Genomic DNA, 23,854 nt, shown 5'->3' with positions numbered 1-23,854 from the left:
AGTACCCCGGCAGCCAGCAAGAGGAAGAGAGAGTGGCTTCCACATCCCCAATATCCTAGAGGCGGCTGGGCCGGAGGCGGTCGCACAAAGGGGGCACCGGGGGCCGCTCCAGCCGCGGCCGACCATAGAGATGCGGCTCCAGCCGGCTCGGGATCTGGAGGTGAGTGAGTAGCTGCGGGGCGGAACTGGGAAGGGAACGCGGGTGAAGCAAGCTGGAGGCAAAGTTTTTCGAGCCCCGGGATTAGGGTGGGCCTGGGCTCTGGGAACTCTCGGGAGGAGGTACTGAAGGGAGCACCCAGAGGAGCTGGGCCCCGGCACCGCAGTTGCGTCACGCTTCTGGACCCCGCCCGGTACCCGCTGCTCTCAGGACCAAAATCATGACGATGCTGCATCCCAAGCCTTCCAGGTTACAAGCCGCCTTTCCCGTTCGCTGGCTCTTATGATCCAGCTCCCGCCTGACGATGTGGACACTGTCATCACCTCCATTTTACAGACAGGAAAGCTGAGGCCCAGAGAAGCGATGCGACTGTGTTTGTCCAAGGCTACGCGGTGAGTCAGAGCCAGAGGCAAGTGGGAACCTGGGTCCCTGGGCCGGGGCCCGTTATTTCTCCAGACCTCCTCTCTGCCTTAGTCTGTCCTTTCTCTTCCTCAGTCCTCCTGCCCGGAAAATAAGCGTATTTCTTCTCTCGTGCCCACCTGTCTCCTACCTCACCCTGCCCTTCCTCAGGTGAAGGTTCTTAATCTTGACGGCTCAGCGTCCTCCTTGGCTCCCCCCGGAGGCCATGTATGGCCAAGCTGGAAGATTCCCCAGAGCAGCGATAATATTCAGTAAGTGGAGGCTGCGGTTTCCAGAGAATCCCTCTGGCCACGGGAGTGCACTTCCCAGCCACCTTGTGAATCCCTATGATCTGTTGTTTTGAGTCGTGGGATTCTGGAAATAGGGACTATCAGATTGCAGGATCTTGGGTTTTGTTTGCTTGTTTGTTTGTTTTTTGAGACGGAGTTTCTCGCTCTTGTTGCCCAAGCTGGAGTGCATTGGTGCGATCTCGGCTCACTGCAGCCTCCACCTCCCGGGTTCCAGCGATTCTCCTCACTCAACCTCCCGAGTAGCTGGGATGATTACAGGCGTGTGCCACCACGCCCTACTGTTTTTTTGTACTTTTAGTAGAAATGGGGATTCACAATGTTAGCCAGGCTGGTCTCGAATTCCTGACCTCAGGTGATCGGCCCGCCCGATCCACCCGCCTCGGCCTCCCAAAGTGCTAGGATTACAGGCGTGAGCCACCGTGCCTCGCCTGGTTTCTTCTTTTTTTTTTTTTTCCTTTTTGCATCTTCTCTGTGACTCAATTTCATGAAGTGATTCCTATCATTCTTATTAATTACTAATTATTCAGCTTAAACTCATTTTAGCCATGTATAACAGGGTATGCAACTTAATTGTCATTCATTTCTCAGTTATGTTCCCATATTTAGTTTGAGGCCATAGTCAGTTAATGAGTTTGAAATTTCTCCAAACGTGTTATGTTATAGGTGAGGAACCACTGGTTTAGTGCAAGATACCTAGCATTACTCCAGTGCAGCTCCATGTCTGTGCTTCTTCACTGGAAGCTTTGATTGTGGGTGATTTGTGTTCGTTGAAGTGATAACATCAGTATCACAAAGTGATGTCGTTGAAGTGATAATGTCAACAAATTACTAAAAAGCTACACATCTAGGGAGAGAGACTGATGGGTAAAAAACAGTGCAGTGTGACCTCGTTTCTGAAAGGGCTGTGTACAGAGTGCCCTCAGGATGCCAGAAGAGAGAAAATTAGAGTGTCAGGAAGCCAGGCCAGCGCAGTGCCTCACGCCTGTAATCCCAGCACTTTGGGAGGCTGAGGCGGGTGGATGACCTGAGTTCGGGAGTTCAAGACCAGCCTGACCAACATGGAGAAATCCCATCTCTACTAAAAATACAAAATAGTAACCAGGCATGGTGGCGCATGCCTGTAATCCCAGCTACTCAGGAGACTGAGGCAGGAGAATCGCTTGAACCCAGGAGGCGGAGGTTGCAGTGAGCTGAGATCATGCCACTGCACTCCAGCCTGGGTGACAGACTAAGACTGTCTCAAAAAAAAGAATGTCAGGAAGCCTTCATGGTGGAAGTGACATTTGTGTAGCTTCTTCAAGGATAGTTAATTGGTTAGCTAGACAAGAGAGAAAGATTGAAAAGGGGAAAAGGCGTATCAAGCCAAGAGACGCAAAAGGCTATGAGGGTATGAAAGCAAAAGAGAATGTTGTGAGTCTGGAGAATGGCACATCATCTGGTTCAGAGATCTGCTGAGGGGAGAAGTGGGAGATGAGTCTGGGGAGGTCAGCAGGATCCAGATGATGAAGGAAGGGCCTTCCTTATAATCCATTCTGAGGAATAGTGAGATTATCAAAGGTTAAGAGAGAAAGAGGCCAGGCAAGGTGGCTCATGCCTGTAATCCCAGCACTTTGGGAGGCCAAAGTGGGCCGATCACCTGAGGTCAGAAGTTCGAGATCAGCTTGGCCAACATGGTGAAACTCCATCGATACTAAAAATACAAAATTTACCCAGGCGTGTGTGTCGCCTGCCTGTAGTCCAGCTAGTAGGGAGGCTGAGGCAGGAGAATTGCTTGAACCCAGGAGGTGGAGGTTGCAGTGAGCCGAGATCACTCCACTGCACTCCAGCCTGGGTGACAGAGCGAGACTCTGTCTCAAAAAGGGGGCCGGGCGCGGTGGCTCAAGCCTGTAATCCCAGCACTTTGGGAGGCCGAGACGGGCGGATCACGAGGTCAGGAGATCGAGACCATCCTGGCTAACACGGTGAAACCCCGTCTCTACTAAAAAATACAAAAAACTAGCTGGGCGAGGTGGCGGGCGCCTGTAGTCCCAGCTACTCGGGAGGCTGAGGCAGGAGAATGGTCTAAACCCGGGAGGCAGAGCTTGCAGTGAGCTGAGATCTGGCCACTGCACCCCAGCCTGGGCGACAGAGCAAGACTCTGTCTCCAAAAAAAAAAAAAAAAAAAAAAAAAGGGACTTCTGAGATTCTTTGGCCCCACCTAATTTTGCTGCAGATAAGAAATCTGAGACCCAAATTGCTTAATGACTTGGCTAAGGGCACTTAGCTAGCGGGAGACAACCTGCAGTCATTAATATGTTGGCCAATACTTGTTGGCTGTCTCCTAATGTTCCGTTATCATTTTTATACTTTTTGTTCTGAACATTATCATAAAAGAAAGCCTCTATTTAGTCTCATAAGGTATATGTGGCATATTGCCATGCAAGAAAATGCCTAAGTCGGTGGGCACTGGGCTGTGTACCCACACCAGCTGGGAAGAAAGTAGGAACTCTAACTTTACTTTGTTTTTCTTCTGGTTGGCTTGTCAGCATTTAAGAGGCCAAAACACACAAGTCGGTGGTGATGACAGACCCACTTTTGGACTCACAGCCAGCCCATAGCACCGGAGAGATGGATGGACTGTGTCCTGAGCTATTGCTGATCCCCCCGCCTCTCTCTAACCGTGGAATCCTGGGGCCTGTCCAGAGCCCCTGTCCTTCCGGGGACCCTGCGCCTTTGCCTACTGAGCCAGGCTGCCTGCTGGTAGAGGCCACAGCAACTGAAGACGGTCCAGGGAACATGGAGATCATTGTGGAGACAGTAGCTGGAACCCTGACCCCAGGTGCTCCTGGAGAGACCCCAGGTACAAACACAGTTGCAAGCAGGCCAGTGGGACAGGCAGCTCTGAGGTTTTGTCTGGGTTATTTTTGATTCTGTATAAATATGATGAGAACACAAGGTAGCATCCTATTTTTATACTTGGAGATGTTGTCATTTGGTTTGCAGTTGGTGCATGTTGATTGAAGGCTGGCGAAGTGGTGCACAGCCTTCTCCAAGCTTTTGGCAGTCCTTCCTGCAAGGGCTTCATGTGTGTGCTAGGCAGTAATCCAGAAAGTAAGACCTTTCTGACACCTCTGCCGAATCCTGGCTTGTCCCTACTCTTACAGTCCTTGGAGATTCTTTCCTCCATATTGACCCTCCTACCCAGGAACTGCAGCCAGGGATTAAGCAAAAACCCTGTCTTGGCAGGGCTTTCCAGAAGTGATCTGGTATTTCCCTGCCCTAGTTTTTTGTGTATAACATACTTTACTCATCCAAGGCATGTTGTTAAGAATAAGAGTTGAGGCCTGGTACGGTGGCATGCACCTGTAGTCTCAGCTACTTGGGAGGCTGAAGCAGGAAGATTGCTTGAGCCCAGGAGTTAGAGGCTGCAGTATGTTATGATCATACCTGTGAATAGCAACTGCACTCCAGCTTGGGCAATATAGTGAGACCCCTACCACTTTAAAAACAAAACAAAACGAACAAACAGCAGAAGTTGAGCATTTGTATTTATCTCAGATGAAAGATTTTCCCTTTATTCATCCCATTGTCATCACCTCTTATTTTCAGGAAGCTTCTCTGTTTTTTAATTGCCATCCTCCAGCCATAGTTGTCACCACTTCACTTGGCACTGTAGTGTAGTGACAAAGAATATTGGGAAAGATTAGCTAATTTGACCATATAATATTTCCAAACTTCCATATGGTGAAAGAAATTAAAAAAAAAAAAAAAAAAAAAGAACCTAGGAAAAACATTTGCAATATATAAGAAAGAGTTAATATCTTTTTTTTTAATTTTTTTTGAGACAGAGTCTTGCTCGGTCACCCAGGCTGGAGTGCAGTGGCACCATCTCGGCTCACTGTAAGCTCCGCCTCCCGGGTTCACGCCATTCTCCTGCCGCAGCCTCCTGAGTAGCTGGGACTACAGGCGCCCGCCACCACACCCAGCTAATTTTTTGTATTTTTAGTAGAGACCGGGTTTCACTGTGTTAGCCAGGATAGTCTCGATCTCCTGACCTTGTGATCCGCCCACCTCGGCCTCCCAAAGTGCTGGGATTACAGGCGTGAGCCACTGTCCCCGGCCAAGAGTTAATATCTTTAAAATTCAAAGAGCCACAATAAGAAAAGGGAACCATCTTTTTTGTTGTTTGCTTTCCTTTTTATGTTTTCTTTTGGTTTTGGGGGTTTTGTTGAGACAGGATCTTGCTCTGCCACCCAAGCTAGAGTACAATGGCACAGTTATGGCTCACTGCAGCCTTGACCTCCTAGGCTTAAGCAATCCTCTTGCCTCAGCCTCTCATGTAGCTGGGGCCACAGGTGTATACCACCCAAACCCAGCTAGTTTTTAAATTTTCTTTTGTAGAGACGAGGCCTCACCTTGTTGCCCAGGCTAGTCTTGAACTCCTGGGCTCAAGCAATCTTCCCACCTCGGCCTCCTAAAGTTTTGGGCCATCGCACCCAGCAGAAACCTTTTTTTTTTTTAATGGGAAAAAGAAATCTATGTGCAATGCTCTAAAGAAATAAAAGTAGTAACTATATGGAAGGATGCTTAATCTCACTAGCAAACAAATAAATTCCAGTTACAAATAAGAGATGCGGCTGGGCATGGTGGTTCATGCCTATAATCCTAGCACTTTGGGAGGCCGAGACAGGCGATTGCCTGAGCTCAGGAGTTTGAGACCAGCCTGGGCAAGATGGTGAAACCCCATCTCTACTAAGATACAAAAAAATCAGCTGGGCGTGGTGGCGGGCATCTGTAATCCCAGCTACTCAGGAGGCTGAGGCACGAGAATTGCTTGAACCCGGGAGGCGGAGGTTGCAGTGAGCCAAGATTGTGCCCCTCAACCACAGCCTGGACAACAAAGCGAGACTCTGTCTCAAAAAAAAAAAAAAATAGGAGATGCAGTTTGGCATAAATTAAACATTTTAAATAATGCCTAGTGTTGACGAGGCTATAGGAAACACCATGTTATAAATTATGGAGATACAAATTAGTATAATCTTTTGAAGGTCAATTTAGCTACATAGCAAATTTTACAGTTTGCATATTCTGACCACTGTAATTCCACTGTAGGAATCTGTCCTACAGAAAGGCATATATACATGCACAAAGATACAAGGATGAGAATATATAGGGGTGCTTTATTTGTAATGGTTGGAAACAGCCCAGATGTCCATCCGTAAGGGCACAATTAATTTATTTTTTAAAATTATTTTTAGAATGGGCAACATAGGGAGACCCCATCTCTACAAAAAATTTAAAAATTAGCCAGGCATGGTGGTGCCTGTAGTCCCACCTACTCAGGAGGCTGAGGTGGGAGAATCGCTTGAGCCCGGGAGGTCAAGGCTGCAGTGAACTATGATCACACCACCACTGCACTGCAGCCTGGGTGACAGAGAGAGACCCTGTTTCCCCCACCACCAGCCAAAAAAATTATTTTTATTTTTTTTGTCCCCAGGGAAGCAAGGGCAGAATTTCATTTTGATTTGTCCATGCTCTGGAAAAAACAAACTGGACAAGAAAGTAAAAACTAGATGTAAATGTACTCAAGTATAAAAATATCTTTGATATATAGCAAGTGGGAAGAAAAGGGTCAAAAAGAAACACACGAAATTGTGTGTGTGAAGGGGGTGGGTGGTTTTTCTTCCTTTGTATACTTAGGTATCATTTTAGATGTTGCACTGAAATTTTTTTTTTTTTTTTTCTTTTTTGAGACAGAGTTTCACTCTTGTCACCCAGGCTGCAGTGCAATAGTATGATCTTGGCTCACTGCAACCCCTGCCTCCTGGTTTCAAGTGATTTTCCTGCCTCAGCCTCCTGAGTAACTGGGATTACAGGGATGCGCCACCATGTCCAGGTCATTTAGTATTTTTAGTAGAGACGGGGTTTCTCCATGTTGGTCAGGCTGGTCTCGAACTCCTGACCTCAGGTGATCCACCTGCCTCGGCCTCCCAAAGTGCTGGGATTACAGGCGTGAGCCACTGGGCCTGGCCTGAAATTTTTTTTTTTTTTTTTGAGACAGTCTCTCTCTGTTGACCAGGCTGGAGTGCACTGGGCAATCTTGGCTCACTGCAACCTCCGCCTCTCAGGTTCAAGCGATTCTCCTGCTTCAGCCTCCCAAGTAGCTGGGACTACAGGTGCGTGCCACCACGCCCAGCTAATTTTTTTGTATTTTTAGTAGAAACAGGGTTTCACCACCTTAGCCAGGAATGTCTCGATCTCCTGACCTCGTGATCTGCCTGTCTTGGCCTCCCAAAGTTCTGGGATTACAGGTGTGAGCCACCACTCCTGGCCCTGAAATTTTTTTTTAACAAAATAACAATAAAGAGCAAAAGGACCAGCAGAATAAATGTAGGATAAACCTGACCTTGAGTCATGGCTCTACCACTAATAAACATAGTAGTCTTAACCTCGTAGAATCTCAGGACCTTGTTCTCATAAGGCTGTTGGAGGACCAAATGAGAGCGTTTATTAAGCCTTTTTAAATCAAAGTCTTGCCCATTGCTTTTAAAACGGCAGCAATTATTATGGAGAATAATAACTATTTTCAGAAAGGATATTCTCCATTTTATCCATTCCTGTGCCTTTGTAAAGCTCTTTACAGAATTTGAAAGTAAAGCTCTTATCATTTATATTGCAGATATTATCCCTAGTTTGTCATTTTCTTTTGGAAGTTTCTGGTTTTCACTTGGGCAAAATATACTGTCTTAATGCTGTCTGGATTTGCTTGTTTATTCACTCATTTAACAAATATTTATTAAGCACCTACCTTGTACCAAGTATTGTGCTAGGAGTCCAAACACACATGCCAGATAGATGGTCCCTGACCTTATGGGGCTTACAGTCCAGGTGTAGGACCAGACTTAAAGTCCATCTGTACTCTACAAATATTAAAAGATTCACCTACATTTTCTACTAGTAACTAACTCCTATGAGTCTTGTTCCATCTGATTCTATGCCTTTCTCTGTCGGTCCTCTGCCTGCAGGTGTCCTGGTAAAGGTGGTGGAGGTGTACTTCTGTGAGCGCTGTGAACAGAGCTTCGCAGAGCCCACTCTGCTGGCCCTGCACCAGTGCAGTGAGACCCATATACAGCCTGTGCAGGGCCTCTCTAGCCCCCCATGCTCTGTAGAGCTGCCTCCCGGCAACCCAACCCTCCCTGGCCCTCTGCAGGGCCAGAGCCCACCAGTTAGTCCCCTATCATGCCCTGTGTGTAGACAGGAGTTTGCCCAACCCCAGGCCCTGAAGAGCCACTTCAAGATTCACCGGGGCACTCCTGACACCTTCTCCTGCCCAGAATCTGGCTGTGTGTTCTCTGCTGAAGATCGCAAGGGTCTGCAGCACCACCTGAGGCAGACTCACAGAGCAGTTCCTGTGCCCTGTTCTTTCCGGGGCTGCCCCCTGCTTTTCGGGAGCCAGCAGGGCATGGAGCTGCACCGGCAGGCGCATTACCCTTTCCACTGCAGCCACTGCAGCTTCATGGGCTCCAACGTCAAACTCTTCCGGCAGCATCAGCGGAGCCATGGTGCTGGGACACAGGGAGAACTTTCTGCCGTTCAGGGCCTTCCATCCCAGGAGCTGCTGCCAGGTATGAGGCCAAGGGCCAAGCAGTTCCTCTCCTGGAGTTCAGCCACAGTTGATCTTATAGGAGAGGCAGTTGTTTCCAAGGCCATGAATGTACAAGAATATAAGAGAATGTAGATAGTGGCTCAGGAGGATGGAGTTACTGGATGACATGGGAAGGCATCTTGAAACAGTGGAATATATGGGACAAAGACGAAGTCTTTGTGACAATGAATGAAAGTTGGCTTAGGCTACCTGTGGCTTGAAGTTACTTAACCAATATTCTCTAATGATCCATTTCACAGCTTTCTGAGAGCAAAAGCAAAAATGACCATCATTGGCTATGGCCACTGAAGGAATGCCTGTAGACTTTCCTTTAGAGCAACTGGGGATTGAGCAGTAGAAGCCAGGGTTATTTTAAAAAGGAAATAACCATTTGGGCTAGGCACTGTGGCGCATGCCTGTGATCCCAGCAGTTTGGGAGGCCAAGGTGGATGGATCCCTTGAATCCAGGAGTTCAAGACCAGCCTGGCAATGTGGTGAAATCCTGTCTCTACAAAAAATACAAAAATTAGCTGAGTTTGGTGGCGCATGTCTGTAGTCCCAGCTACCACTGCACTCCAGCCTGGATGACAGAGTAAGACGCTGTCTCAAAAAAAAAAAAAAAAAAAAAAAAAAAAGAGAAAGAGAGAGGGAGGAAGGGAAAGGAACATTCAAGGGAGATGGTGTTTTACTAGTTGCCATTCCTCTTGGTCCCAAAAAAGCATGAGAGAGCAGAGGAGCAGGAGGAAACAGAGAAAACAGGCCAGGAGAGGCCAGGATTCTGATAAGAGAAGGAATTGCAGTCTACCCATTCTCTACTTTCAGCCCCCTATGACCTCAGTGACCTCACTGCTGTCAAAAGGGGTGCTCTCTGAGGTTTGAGTTACTTTAGACTGGAACATTGCTAATAACTTAGGTCTTGGTCCTCCTATTTCTGTCTTGAGTGGAAATACATTTATACATAAAACCCAAGATTTCCTTATGCTAAAAGTGGAAGAGGGTGATTATTTCAGCCAGTAGGTGGAGAAGTATAAGCATTTAGTGCTGTCATTGGCTCCTGTAGACTTTATCAAGTTTTATGTCTCTCCAGCTCCCAAACTGCCTCCAGGAGAGAGAGAACCTTCACAGGAAGCAGGTACACCCCTGCCTGGGCAGGAGACGGCTGAAGAGGAGAATGTAGAGAAAGAAGAGAAGAATGACACCCAGAAGAACTCCCATAAGGCTGTGGATAAAGGCCAAGGGGCTCAGCGGCTGGAAGGTAATGACTAAGGCTTGAAGCCCTTGGTGGTGGGAAAGAATGGATTATTGAAACCGTGGTATTGAAGCTCTGGGGTTTGTTTTCTGAGCTTTGGTTCGGATCCTTTTATTCTGTTCTACCTTGACTCAAAAGTCAAGGTCTAGTGGGAAAATGATGAATGAGTGAATGGTAAAGACTTTAGTAATATAGCATTGGGGTAAATCGAGTTTGCTTCACTGGGCTGGTTTTCCTCAGGCAGAAAACTCTAGCAGGGAAGCAGGAGGTGATCTTCATCATAATATAGAGATGCCAGAAGTTATTGATGATCAACAGCCTATTTTGTCTGGCACTGAGCCCTCAAATACTTTTTTCTGAATCTTTGCTTCCCAGTTTTTCACCTCAGTAGAATATTTGAAAGTCATCCCACAAAGAGCACAGTTGTTATCAAGGTGAATAAGAAAGATTTGGTTGTATTTATTACCAACTTCATTATTAGCTAGAGCCTGTGAGCCAGTATTTAGAAGTAAGAGTTCTTTTTTTTTTTTTTTTTGAGACGGAGTTTCACTCTGTCGCCCAGGCTGGAGTGCAGTGGCCGGATCTCAGCTCACTGCAAGCTCCGCCTCCCGGGTTCACGCCATTCTCCTGCCTCAGCCTCCCGAGTAGCTGGGACTATAGGTACCTGCCACCTCGCCCGGCTAGTTTTTTGTATTTTTTAGTAGAGACGGGGTTTCACCGTGTTAGCCAGGATGGTCTCGATCTCCTGACCTTGTGATCCGCCCGTCTCGGCCTCCCAAAGAGCTGGGATTACAGGCTTGAGCCACCGCGCCCGACCTGTAAACAGTTTTATACTGTTAAACAAAATAGTGAGAGGACATTGCTATGGACTAACCTCCCCGCTCAGGCTGGAGTGCAGTGGCTGGATCTCCCCTCACTGCAAGCTCCGCCTCCCGGGTTCACGCCATTCTCCTGCCTCAGCCTCCCGAGTAGCTGGGACTATAGGCACCTGCCACCTCTCCCGGCTAGTTTTTTGTATTTTTTAGTAGAGACGGGGTTTCACCGTGTTAGCCAGGATGGTCTTGATCTCCTGACCTCGTGATCCACCCATCTCAGCCTCCCAAAGTGCTGGGATTACAGGCTTGAGCCACCGCGCCCGGCCAAGAGTTCTTTACTTTCTTTTGGCTCACCCCCTTGGGGGCTCTTTTCCTTCTAACTAATCTTGCTGATGCTTCTGCCTGCCCCCATAGAACAAGGCAGGAAAGAACAAGAATGCTCCATTCAGATTGTTTTAAGCAGCTCTAAACAAAGACTCAAGAAGAGCAGGTAGCTGAGTAAAGCACTTCAAACAGGATGTCACAGCAAGGCCTGAGAAGCCCTTGTGGTTTTGCTTCTCTTAAAACTTGAGTTTCTCACCTTTTCTTTGAGACTACAGTGTTTGAGACCCTTTTGCTTGGTTTCCTGGAGAGAGGCCACACATTGTTTGTGTCTGAGCAAATTGTGGTTCTCCCATTATCTGGCTATCCCCAGAAAAATCTCACTCTCTCAACTCTATTCCCTCTCCCAGGGGATGTGGTCTCTGGCACTGAGTCCCTCTTCAAGACCCATATGTGTCCAGAGTGTAAGCGCTGCTTTAAGAAGCGGACCCATCTGGTGGAACACCTTCATCTCCACTTCCCAGACCCCAGTCTCCAGTGCCCCAACTGCCAGAAGTTCTTCACCAGTAAGAGCAAGCTCAAGACCCATCTGCTGCGGGAGCTGGGTGAAAAGGCCCACCACTGCCCACTGTGCCACTACAGTGCGGTGGAGAGGAATGCACTCAACCGCCACATGGCCAGCATGCATGAAGATATTTCCAACTTCTACTCAGACACCTATGCCTGTCCTGTCTGCCGTGAGGAATTCCGCCTCAGCCAGGCCCTCAAGGAGCACCTCAAGAGCCACACGGCAGCAGCCGCGGCAGAGCCGGTACCCCTTCGCTGCTTTCAGGAGGGCTGCAGCTATGCAGCACCCGACCGCAAGGCCTTCATTAAGCACCTGAAGGAGACCCATGGGGTGCGGGCTGTGGAGTGCCGCCATCACTCATGTCCCATGCTCTTTGCCACAGCCGAAGCCATGGAGGCCCACCACAAGAGCCACTACGCCTTCCACTGCCCCCACTGTGACTTTGCTTGTTCCAATAAGCACCTATTCCGTAAACACAAGAAGCAGGGCCACCCTGGCAGTGAAGAGCTGCGCTGCACCTTCTGCCCCTTTGCCACCTTCAACCCAGTGGCTTACCAGGATCATGTAGGCAAGATGCATGCTCATGAAAAGATCCACCAGTGTCCTGAGTGCAGCTTTGCCACTGCCCACAAGAGGGTGCTCATCCGACACATGCTTCTACATACCGGTAGGATGGTTTCCATCTTTACAATAATGTTGTAATAATGATGGTGGTGATAATGGCTACAAAGGGCCTTGCATACATTTTCTCATTTGACCCAAAATTCCTAGAGATAGATCTAGTATTCCAGATTTACAAATGAGCCTTGAGTGTCACTTAGCTAGTAAACTAGTAGAGCTAGGATTTGAATCCATGCCGTCTGATTCCAGAGCCTGTGCTCTAACCACTGTGGTGCTGTGCCTCTTAAGCCCCTGTCCAGTTCTGCCCACCCCTAGTCAGGCTTGAGTGGGTTAACATCAAGCCTGAAGAAACCCAAACTAGGACAAATTACCTTACGTTGCAATTCATGTTTTGGGATGTGCTAAGAGACAGGGGCGAGGGGACTGAACCGTCCACATGCATATGGCCTTCTATAGCTTGGGTGTCCATGACACCGAACAAGATCACCTCCAGTGACCTGGAAGTTGCAGATGTTTAACTGGCACTCGTAGCTGTCTTCCAGCATTCTTGATGCTTTAGGTAACAACCAAACCAAGCTTCCTGCTACAGCATCATCCCATTTGTGATCTCTATGTCAACATCAGTGGATTGACAGGACATTTTTAGAATTTTCATCAAAGACACTGGTTTGGGAGAAAAAATATTAGGTAGCCTGGGACAAAGCCATTATTCTCATTGAACTCATTCCTGTACATGCTTTAGTCACAGAATCTCATGTTTCTGAGGTCTTTCCAAGAGGTTTAATCTTATAAGTAAGGCAGGTAAAGATGAGAAAAGAGACAAACTCTGAGACCTACTTTAAGACGACACAGATAGTGTTAGAACTCTGCAGAGTACCATGTTGCCAGCCTTTCACCATAGGGAATGGGGCTGGGTGAGTGGGCAGGGACAACAAGGAAGGGTCCTGAAGGAACCTGGCCCAGCCTGTCAGTGCCAGGTCTTGACCATCAACATGAACAGCTCACCTTTGAGTTCTCACTGAGTTTCACTGACAACTTTGGAACATTTCATATAATCCTTTATACCAACCTTTTGGAGACAAAGAAACAGACTGCTCAAAGCCACATGGTAGTCAGCTAGGATTTAAACTACCACTTAATGGCTCTATGATTTCTCTGTGCCTCAGTTTCCCTATCTGTAAAATGAGGGTGATAATAGCACCTGCCTCTTAAGGATATTCTGAAAATCTGTGGAGAGGCGGCTTTTTTTTTTTTTTTTTTTTTTTGAGAGTACAGTAGCCTAATCTCGGCTCACTACAAGCTCCGCCTCCCGGGTTCCCTCCAATTCTCCTGCCTCAGCCTCCCGAGTAGCTGGGACTACAGGCATCCGCCACCACGCCCAGCTAATTTTTTGTATTTTTAGTATAGACAGAGTTTCACCGCGTTAGCCAGGATGGTCTCGATCTCCTGACCTTGTGATCCGCCCGCCTCGGCCTCTCAAAATGCTGGGATTACAGGCGTGAGCTACCGTGCTCAGCCGAGAGGAGGCATTTTTTTACAAAGTGCTCAGAAGAGTGCTATTCACATAGTAAGAACTTTGTTCATGTTGGCTGTTAATATTTTTATTACTATGTTGGACTTCAGATCAGAATTCTTGACCATTCTGTTCTGTTGTCTCATTTATTTTTCCTTTTCTGGAAAACAAAAGAATTAGGCTAAGTAGAGCAGTTGACCATAGTGACAGCAAACTGTAAAACAAATCAAGAGTGGACTTTAAGCTAGTTTTGAAAAGCTTGGGCTGGGCACGGTGGCTCATGCCTGTAATCGCAACACTTTACATGGCCAAGGTGGGCGGATGACCTAAGGTCAGGAGTTCGAGAACAGCCTGGCTAACATGGTGAAACCCTGTCTCTACTAAAAATACAAAAAATTTAGCTAGGCATGGTGGCAGGCGCCTATAATCCCAGCTACTCGGGAGACTGAGACACAAGAATCGCTTGAGCCCGGGCAGCTGAGCTTGGCAGTGAGCTGAGGTCACGTCACTGTACTCCAACCTTGGCGACAGAGTGAGACTCTGTCTCAATTAAAAAAATAGAAAGAAGGCAGTGCATCCTGGGTCGGCGTAGCTATGGCGTCTCGTGTCCTTTCATCCTATGTCCGCCGCCTGCCCGCGGCCTTTGCGCCGCTGCCCCGGGTCCCGATGCTGGCCGTGGCCCGGCCTCTCAGCACCGGTCTGTGCTCCGTGGGGACCCAGACGAGGCTCGGGCCTTTGCAGCCGGCCTTAAAGCTCGCGCAGGTTCCTGGTAGAGTTACACAGTTGTGCCGCCAGTATAGCGACATGCCCCCTTTGACGTTAGAGGGCATCCGGGACCGTGTTCTTTACGTATTGAAACTCTATGACAAGATTGACCCAGAGAAGCTTTCAGTAGATTCTCATTTTATGAAAGACCTGGGCTTAGACAGTTTGGACCAAGTGGAGATTATCATGGCCATGGAAGACGAATTCGGGTTTGAAATTCCTGATACAGATGCTGAAAAGTTAATGTGTCCACAAGAAATTGTAGATTACATTGCAGATAAGAAGGATGTGTATGAATAAAGTATCAGACCCTTTGGCTTTGGGGAGAGAGGACTCAGATGATAGTGGCGAATGTCTGGCAGTGAGGACACATTTTCGCATTATTGCGGACTCTGACAGAGTGATTCTGATGGACGTGTATTTAAATTGTATAAGTGTTTTAGTCTTTGAAAATAAATCCATAAAACCAAAAAAAAAAAAAAAAATAGAAAGAAAAAAAAAGAAAAGAAAAGCTTGGTCTTTACTTTCTTCCCATCTTCATTGGTGTGAAAGTTGGGGGAGTAGTTACCTGAGAGGGCTGTGAAGCAGCCTTCATTGTTGTGAGGTTTTCACCGTTGCAGGTAGCATATGAAGCTGTTGTTCCTCACTGGCATCAGGGCAGCCTTGCTGGAAGAAATGGTCTGTCCACTTGCTCTGTGTCTGACCTGTGTTCTCTCCCCTCATCCTCATCCCCCATATAAGGTGAGAAGCCTCACAAGTGTGAGCTGTGTGACTTCACATGTCGAGACGTGAGCTACCTATCGAAGCACATGCTGACCCACTCCAACACCAAGGATTACATGTGCACTGAATGTGGCTATGTCACCAAGTGGAAGCACTACCTCCGTGTGCACATGCGAAAACATACAGGGGACCTCAGGTACAACAACACACACATAGGCCTCCGTCCCAATCCCAAGAACCTTATGCCAAGCTAGCTTCCTCTTGGATCTAACTTCTGGCCCTATTGCTTTCTCCAATCCCTGGAGAGTCTCCTCGTAAGGCCGGGTGCAGTGACTCACACCTGTAATCCCAGCACTTTGAGAGGCCGAGGCGGGCAAATTACTTGAACTTGGGAGTTCAAGGCCATCTGGGCAACACCCCATCTCTACTAAAACTACAAAAATTAGCTGGGCATGGTAGCAGACACCTGTAATGCCAGCTTCTTGGGAGGCTGAAGCACTGGAATTGCTTGAGCCAGGAGGAGGAGGTTGCAATGAGCCGAGATTGCACCACCGTACTCCAGCCTGGGTGACAGAGTAAGACTGTGTTTCAAAAAAGAAAAGGAAAGAAAAAAGAGAGTCTTTTCATAACACCCTTCTGTGTTCCCACTGTCTCAACTGCATTGCCTACAGCTGGCCCCTGTGACTGTGGCTCAGTCACATGGCGAGCACTCTCTGGGCTCTAGGGAGTATAGACCTACAGTATAGGCCTAGAGGCTAAGGTGTACTTGAGTTCTCAGAGTTTGTCCCTGGGAAAGTGAATAGACTCTATATTCATGCCCTAGTCTTGGCCACTTCCAAATCCAGCAAGTTCTCTGACCTGTGGCACAGCTGGCTAAGGGGTTTCTAGAGCTGTCATGCTTATGTGGGAGAAGGGAAACGAGGCACAGAAACCTGCCCTGTGGAGTTGTAGCCACGTCAGCTCCTTGGAAGGGTACAGTGGGTCATGCTGATTCATGATTATTTTAGGAAGGCAGTACAGAGTAGGGCTTAGAACACAGGCCCTGAAGCTAGGCTGTCTCTGCTCCTGGCTTCCTTTGTAACCAACCTTAGGCAAGTTATTAACGTCTGTGATTTAGTTTTTCTCCCGTGGACAATAGAGATACCAGTTTCATAGGGTAGTGAAAAGGAGGGTTATATCAGGTGACACATGTACGATACTGAGCGTAGAGCCTGGCCCACAGTAAGTATTTACTGAGTGATTCTTAGTTGTTGTGATTAATTATTGTGATTGCCTCCCCCTTTCATTCCTCGCCAGGTATCAGTGCAACCAGTGCTCCTATCGCTGCCACCGGGCTGATCAGCTGAGCAGCCACAAGCTGCGGCATCAGGGCAAGTCTCTGATGTGTGAGGTGTGTGCCTTCGCCTGCAAGCGGAAGTATGAGCTGCAGAAGCACATGGCTTCCCAGCACCACCCTGGCACACCGGCCCCGCTCTACCCTTGTCACTACTGCGGTTACCAGAGCCGCCACAAGCAGGCTCTGCTGAGCCATGAGAACTGCAAGCATACCCGCCTCCGTGAGTTCCACTGTGCCCTCTGTGACTACCGCACCTTCAGCAACACCACACTCTTGTTCCACAAACGCAAGGCCCATGGCTATGTGCCTGGAGACCAGGCCTGGCAGCTCCGTTATGCGAGCCAGGAGCCAGAAGGGGCCATGCAGGGCCCGACACCCCCACCAGATTCAGAGCCCTCAAGCCAGCTGTCTGCCCAGTCCAAGGGGCCAGGTCACGAACCTGAGACTGTGGTGGACCCCAGCTTGGACCAGGCCCTGCCAGAGACAAGTGAGGAGGTCAACACTGGAAGACAGGAGGGCAGTGAGGCTCCCCATGGGGTTGACCTGGTTGGCAGTTCCAGCCCAGCAGAGGTGGAAGAGGGCAGCTGCACACTACACCTAGAGGCCCTGGGAGTAGAGCTGGAGTCTGTGACTGAGCCACCCCTTGAGGAGGTCACTGAAACAGCCCCCATGGAGTTCAGGCCCCTGGGACTGGAAGGGCCAGAGCTATCTAACTTTGAAGGTATTGGGACTTCTGACTTGGGTGCCGAAGAAAATCCCCTTCTGGAAAAGCTAGCGTCTGAGCCCTCCACAAATCCATCTTTAGAGGAGGCCCCTAACAACTGGGTAGGAACCTTCAAGGCAACTCCACCTGCTGAGACAGCACCCTTGCCCCCGTTACCTGAGTCAGAGTCGTTACTCAAGGCTCTAAGGAGACAGGATAAAGAACAAGCAGAGGCATTGGTGCTAGAGGGGCGGGTGCAGATGGTAGTGATCCAGGGAGAGGGGCGAGCCTTCCGCTGCCCCCACTGCCCTTTTATCACTCGCCGGGAGAAGGCCCTGAATCTGCACTCCAGGACTGGGTGCCAGGGCCGCCGAGAGCCCCTGCTGTGCCCTGAGTGTGGGGCTAGCTTCAAGCAACAGCGTGGCCTCAGCACCCACCTGCTGAAGAAGTGCCCTGTTCTGCTCAGAAAGAACAAGGGCTTGCCCAGACCAGATTCACCCATACCTCTGCAACCTGTGCTCCCGGGTACCCAGGCCTCAGAGGATACAGAAGGTGGGAAGCCCCCACCTGCACCACTAGAAGCAGAGCTACTGCTTCCGAAAGATGTTCCTTTGGAGCTTCCCAAGGAGCCAGAAGAAACAGAAGAGCCTCTTGCCACAGTCTCTGGTTCCCCAGTCCCTCCTGCAGGAAACTCCTTGCCCAGAGAGGCCCCTAAGAAGCACTGCTTTGACCCAGTCCCTCCTGCAGGAAACTCCTCGCCCACAGAGGCCCCGAAGAAACACCGCTTTGAGCAGGGCAAGTTTCACTGCAACTCCTGCCCATTCCTTTGTTCCCGGCTCTCCTCTATTACCTCTCACGTGACTGAAGGCTGCAGGGGAGGACGTGGCGGGGGAGGAAAACGAGGGACCTCCCAGACTCAGCTTGTGTCCCCATTGAGCAATGGGGACTCTGCTCCCCTGAAGAATAGGAGTACAGAGTCCAGATCTGGTGATGGGGATACAGTTCTGGTTCAAAAGCAGAAGGGGGCTCGCTTCACCTGCCCCACGTGTCCCTTTAGCTGCCAGCAGGAACGGGCTCTGAGGACTCACCAGACACGGGGCTGCCCCCTTGAGGAGTCTGGAGAGCTGCACTGCAGCCTCTGCCCATTCACTGCTCCTGCTGCCTCTGCCTTGAGGCTCCACCAGAAGCGGAGGCACCCCACTGCGGCCCCAGCCCGTGGGCCCCGGCCCCATCTGCAGTGTGGGGACTGTGGCTTCACCTGTAAACAGAGCCGTTGCATGCAGCAGCACCGGCGGCTCAAGCACGAGGGGGTGAAGCCTCATCAGTGCCCCTTCTGTGACTTTTCCACCACCAGACGGTACCGGTTAGAGGCTCACCAGTCCCGACACACAGGCATTGGCCGCATCCCCTGCAGCTCTTGCCCCCAGACATTTGGTACCAACTCGAAACTGCGCTTGCACCGGCTAAGGGTACATGACAAAACACCCACCCACTTCTGTCCACTTTGTGACTATAGTGGCTACCTTCGCCATGACATTACTCGTCATGTCAACAGCTGCCACCAAGGCACCCCAGCCTTTGCCTGCTCCCAGTGTGAAGCCCAGTTCAGCTCAGAGACAGCACTTAAGCAGCATGCTCTGCGCCGACACCCTGAGCCTGCACAGCCTGCCCTTGGCTCTCCTGCAGAGACCACTGAGGGCCCCCTGCACTGTTCCCGCTGTGGGTTGCTATGCCCCAGCCCTGCCAGCTTACGAGGACACACCCGTAAACAGCACCCACGGCTTGAGTGTGGGGCCTGCCAGGAGGCCTTCCCTAGCCGACTGGCTCTGGATGAGCACCGGAGGCAGCAGCATTTCAGCCACCGCTGTCAGCTCTGTGACTTTGCTGCCCGGGAGCGGGTGGGCCTGGTGAAGCACTACCTGGAACAGCATGAGGAGACTTCAGCAGCTGTGGCAGCCTCAGATGGGGATGGGGATGCTGGCCAGCCCCCTCTGCACTGCCCCTTTTGTGACTTCACGTGCCGCCATCAGCTGGTACTAGATCACCATGTGAAAGGGCATGGGGGCACTCGTCTCTACAAGTGCACCGATTGTGCTTACAGCACCAAGAACCGGCAGAAGATCACCTGGCACAGCCGCATCCACACTGGGGAAAAGCCTTACCACTGTCACCTCTGCCCTTATGCCTGTGCTGATCCCTCTCGGCTCAAGGTAATGTCAGAGGATATGGGGCAGGAAGTGGAAGGAGTACAGGCTCTGGAGTTACACTGCCTGGGTTCTATAAAGCTGATGCCTCCAGATATTAGCTCTGTGACTTTGGGAAAGTTCCTTTACCAAGCCCCAGATTATTCATCTGTTAAAAACAGATAATACCAACTTCATAGGGTTGTTGTAAAGATAAAGTTCCATATTGTGGCTCACACCTGTAATCTCAACACTTTGAGATACGAAGGTAGGAGGATCGCTTGAAGACAGGAGTTGAAGGCCACTCGGCAGCAAATTGAGATCCCATTACAAAAAAAATTTTTTTAATTAGCTAGGCATGGTGGTATATACCTGTAGTCCCAGTTACTCAGGATGCTGAGGTGGGAGGATTTCTTGAGCCTAGGAATTTGAGGCTGCAGTGAGCTATGATCATGCCACTGCACCCCAGCCTGGGTAACAGAGCAACAGACCCCATTTTAAAAATTGGAGCTAGGCGCGGTGGCGCATTCCAGCACTTTGGGAGGCCGAGGTGGGCGGATCACGAGGTCAGGAGATCAAGACCATCCTGACTAACACTATGAAACCCCGTCTCTACTAAAAATACAAAAAATTAGCAGGGCAGGTGCCTGTAGTCCCAGCTACTCGGGAGGCTGAGGCAGGAGAATGGTGTGAACCCAGGAGGCAGAGCTTGCAGTGAGCCGAGATCATGCCATTGTACTCCAGCCTGGGCGACAGAGCGAGACTCTGTCTCAAAAATAAATAAGTAAATAAAAATTTATTGGCCAGGTGCAGTGGCTCATGCCTGTAATCCCAGCACTTTGGGAGGCCAAGGCCAGAGGATTACTTGAGCCCAGGAGTTTGAGACCAACCAGGGCAACATGTGGAGACTCTGTCTTTATAAAAATACATTTTTTTAATTAGCTGGACCTTGTGGCACATGCTTGTAGTCCCAGCTACTTGGGAGGCTGAGGTGGGAGGATTGATTTAGCCCAGGACGTTAAGGCTGCAGAGAGCTGTGACCATGCCAGTTCACTCCAGCCTGGGCAATAGAGTGAGACCCTGTCTCTTTAAAAAAAAAAAAAATTCCTAGCAAGAAACTGAAGATTAAGAAAAATGAAGTTCCATAGTGTCTGCTTGCCATATGATAAAGGCATAGAATAGGGTAAGAACAATCTAGATAATAACAGCTAACATTTATTGAGCACTTACTATATTTCTAGCACTATAATTCTAATCATTTCAAAAATATGAGATATAGATACTTTATTCCCCATTTTATAGATTAGTAGTCCGAGAATTAGGGATTAAACCATTTGGGACATAGCTAGTAAGTGACAGAGCTAAGGCAAACCTAGGATACCAAACTGACAAAACTCAGGGACCTGGTTGATAAGCGGCCTATGGACAGGATGGAAGCAGGGAACAGGGTTATCTGCCAACAGTTTCTCTGCCTATTTACCCCTACTTCTACATCCAGTGAGTACCAAAGGGTACACATTTTCTACTTTTTGCTCTTGCCTCTTCCAGTACCACATGCGGATCCACAAGGAGGAACGGAAGTACCTGTGCCCTGAGTGTGGCTATAAGTGCAAGTGGGTCAACCAGCTCAAATACCACATGACCAAGCACACAGGTGAGTCTGTGTGGTTTCACAGGCCTGAAGGGTTCCCTTGTTCCCTGGCAAACCTCACCTCACCAAGGTTGGTCCTTGTTCCAATTCAGGGCCAACATCAATTTTCACATTGGGAGTAGAGGGTAGGCTGGGGTTGTATGTGCCAGAATGGCTCCCCAACCCACTGAAGACCTGTCAGAATCAGAAGGGTAAACCTGAGAACCTGTGCATATGTAATTTCCAAAAGCTTCCCAGGTGACTGTGTTACAAGGTCAGTCATTTTTCCCCTCGTGAGAACCCCCAACTCAAACTTGGGTGACTGAGGGCAGATTTGCCTGGCTCTTATACAGACATGACAGAACTGTCATGAGTTAAAAAGGAGAAAGTAGAGGGGTCTCCTGTTCCAGTCTGTCCTTTTCTTCTCCTGGGTATGGATGGAATCCACAAACTCGGTTCTTGAAAGCACACAATCATGTGCCTGTGCTTACTGCATCTGATCTTCCCTGTGTGGAGGAATTGATTAGGAGCATTTCAAGGCCGTCTGCTTTTGTGAATGCCACTTCTTTCACCTCTACCTCTTCCCTCTTAAGTATTTCTTTTTCTTTTTCTTTTTTTTCTTTTTTTTTGAGACGGAGTCTCACTCTGTTGCCCAGCCTGGAGTGCAGTGGCACAGTCTCAGCTCACTGCAAGCTCTGCCTCCCAGGTTCACACCATTCTCCTGCCTCAGCCTCCCGAGTAGCTGGGACTACAGGCACCTGCCGCCACGCCCAGCTAATTTTTTGTATTTCTAGTAGAGACGGGACGGGGGTTTCACCATATTAGCCAGAATGGTCTCAATCTCCTGACCTCATGATCCGCCCGCCTCGGCCTCCCAAAGTGCTGGGATTACAGGCGTGAGCCACCGTGCCTGGCCCCTCCTAAGTATTTCTTTTACTTTTTTTTTTTTTTTTTTTTCAGTGACAGGGTCTTGCTCTGTTGCCCATGCTGGAGTGCAGTGGTGCAGTCATAGCTCACTACAACCTCAAACTCCTGGGTACACATGATCTTCTTGCCTTAGCCTCCCAAGTAGCTGGGACTACCAAGTACACGCCACCACGCCCACCTAATTTTTTTGTAGAGACAGGGTCTCACTTTGTTGCCCAGGCTGGTCTTTGGCTTTTCGAGTTGAACAAGCAGTTGTGTTTAAATGAATTGACAAATTCCATGAGTACCCTGTGACCAAAAGAGGGTTATTTCCCATGTGGAAACCCTTCCATATTTGAATATTCATTACTCTCACGTAGCTAGTTGGTTAGAGGTCCAGTTAATCTTCAGCATCCATTGGGCACCCACAACATTGATTGCTGGGACTACAACATTGATTTCTTATTGATGTACAAGGACTCTGTGTTGGAAAGGCACAGAAATGTCAGACAGGGCCAGGCGCAGTGGTCATGCCTATAATCCCAGCACTTTGGGAGGCCAAGGAGGGCAGATCGCCGGAGGTCTAGAGTTCGAGACCAGCCTGGCCAACATGGTGAAACCCTGTCTCTACTAAAATACAAAATTAGCCAGGTGTGGTGGCGCATGCCTGTTACTCCAGCTACTTGGGAGATTGAGGCAGGAGAATCACTTGAACCTGGGAGGCAGAGATTGTGAGCAGAGATTATGCCACTGCACTCCAGCCTGGGCAACAAGAGCGAAACTCCATCTCAAAAAAAAAAAAAAAAAAAGAAATGTCAAACAGGACTGGAGGACTGGAACATTCCAAAGATATGGTCATTAGTCAACTTGCTGCTTGCATTCTTTATGTCCACCGATCACAGTAACTCCATGGCCCACTGAACCTTGCTCCACCGCCTTTCAATGGTGATTTGTTCTCTGCCCTGTAGGACTGAAGCCATACCAGTGTCCCGAGTGTGAGTACTGCACCAACCGGGCTGATGCACTGCGTGTGCACCAGGAGACCCGGCATCGAGAAGCACGGGCTTTCATGTGTGAGCAGTGCGGCAAGGCCTTCAAGACGCGCTTCCTGCTGCGCACCCACCTTCGCAAGCACAGTGAGGCCAAACCCTATGTGTGCAACGTGTGCCACCGTGCTTTCCGCTGGGCTGCTGGCCTGCGCCATCATGCCCTCACCCACACCGACCGCCACCCCTTCTTTTGCCGCCTCTGCAACTACAAGGCCAAGCAAAAGTTCCAGGTGGTCAAGCACATACGCAGGCACCACCCTGACCAAGCTGACCCAAACCAGGGTGTGGGCAAAGACCCCACCACCCCCACAGTGCACCTGCATGATGTGCAGCTGGAGGATCCCAGCCCTCCTGCTCCTGCCACTCCCCACACTGGACCTGAGGGCTGAAAGCCTGCCCCACCTGAATAGGAAGAGGGTATGGTCTGAGATGTGCAGACTGGGATCAGCACTAACCTGAGGAGCCTAAGGAAGGACTGGCTTTTGGGGAGCAAGGGTGACTAGAACCCTCCTGGGACTCTGGCTATAGTACTTTGAAATTATCACCCATATAAAAGGGGGACATGGACTACAATGTTGATTTCTTATTGCTGTACATTGTGTTTTTAACCTGAGAGTTCCCGGTTTCTTCACCATCACTCCATCAAAGTCCCTGGCTATAAGATCTGGATTTTACCCACTCAATCTTCTCTTTCCTTCTTACTGTGTCAAGTCCTATTTCAGAATCTTCTAAAAACAGTTGTATCTAACCGCATGTGCTGTTGTGCCTAATGCTCTATAAAGCATGTTAAACAGAAAGTGGTTACTACATTATAGATTTACCCAAATGCCTGTCTTAACATTTCCAGGCTGTCATCTTGATCAACTCTGTCCCCTCTCAGACCTCTGCCTCCCTTTTGTCTCCTTCCATCTTCACTCAGTATTGATTCTGAAACAGGCCTAGGTCTGCCTTCTCTCTGTCCTTGAGCTGTCTTGACCCTTG

At 49.3% G+C, this 23,854-nt stretch overlaps 2 protein-coding genes across 6 annotated transcripts; both read left to right on the top strand.

Annotated features, from left to right (window-relative positions):
* Positions 1 to 434: 434 nt before the first annotated feature.
* Positions 435 to 23,626, top strand: ZNF142 (zinc finger protein 142). 5 transcript variants are annotated; one of them, XM_031651529.1, is made up of 10 exons: positions 435 to 549; positions 728 to 828; positions 3,393 to 3,706; positions 8,350 to 8,471; positions 9,579 to 9,746; positions 11,287 to 12,111; positions 15,085 to 15,262; positions 16,363 to 19,315; positions 20,837 to 20,942; positions 22,793 to 23,626. In XM_031651529.1, the coding sequence occupies exons 4-10, from the start codon at positions 8,363 to 8,365 to the stop codon at positions 23,260 to 23,262; spliced, it is 4,809 nt and encodes a 1,602-aa protein (XP_031507389.1). In that variant the 5' UTR covers positions 435 to 549; positions 728 to 828; positions 3,393 to 3,706; positions 8,350 to 8,362; the 3' UTR covers positions 23,263 to 23,626. The 5 variants fall into 5 exon arrangements, with proteins under 5 accessions (XP_031507389.1, XP_031507387.1, XP_031507388.1 ...); XM_031651527.1 differs by having other exon boundaries at positions 7,872 to 8,471; XM_031651528.1 differs by lacking the exon at positions 728 to 828 and having other exon boundaries at positions 7,872 to 8,471.
* LOC103876537 (acyl carrier protein, mitochondrial) lies at positions 14,135 to 14,810 on the top strand. Its single transcript, XM_009183075.4, has one exon. It carries the CDS (start codon positions 14,173 to 14,175, stop codon positions 14,641 to 14,643), a length of 471 nt encoding a protein of 156 aa, XP_009181339.1. The 5' UTR covers positions 14,135 to 14,172; the 3' UTR covers positions 14,644 to 14,810.
* Positions 23,627 to 23,854: the final 228 nt, after the last annotated feature.

The sequence above is a fragment of the Papio anubis genome, chromosome 10, assembly GCF_008728515.1.
Source record: "Papio anubis isolate 15944 chromosome 10, Panubis1.0, whole genome shotgun sequence".
In the NCBI taxonomy this organism is placed as follows: domain Eukaryota; kingdom Metazoa; phylum Chordata; class Mammalia; order Primates; family Cercopithecidae; genus Papio; species Papio anubis.
Note: the sequence above shows the minus strand (reverse complement) of the source record. Positions and strands in the feature narration are given on the sequence as shown.

Bases quoted from the DNA above. Each gene is read 5' to 3' on its own strand.
- ZNF142 (XM_031651528.1), top strand. From the start codon at position 3,427: ATGACAGACCCACTTTTGGACTCACAGCCAGCCCATAGCACCGGAGAG. The intron at 12,112-15,084 runs GTAGGATGGTTT...CCCCCATATAAG, and splicing joins ACACATGCTTCTACATACCG to GTGAGAAGCCTCACAAGTGT. The intron at 19,316-20,836 runs GTAATGTCAGAG...TGCCTCTTCCAG, and splicing joins CTGATCCCTCTCGGCTCAAG to TACCACATGCGGATCCACAA.
- LOC103876537 (XM_009183075.4), top strand. From the start codon at position 14,173: ATGGCGTCTCGTGTCCTTTCATCCTATGTCCGCCGCCTGCCCGCGGCC.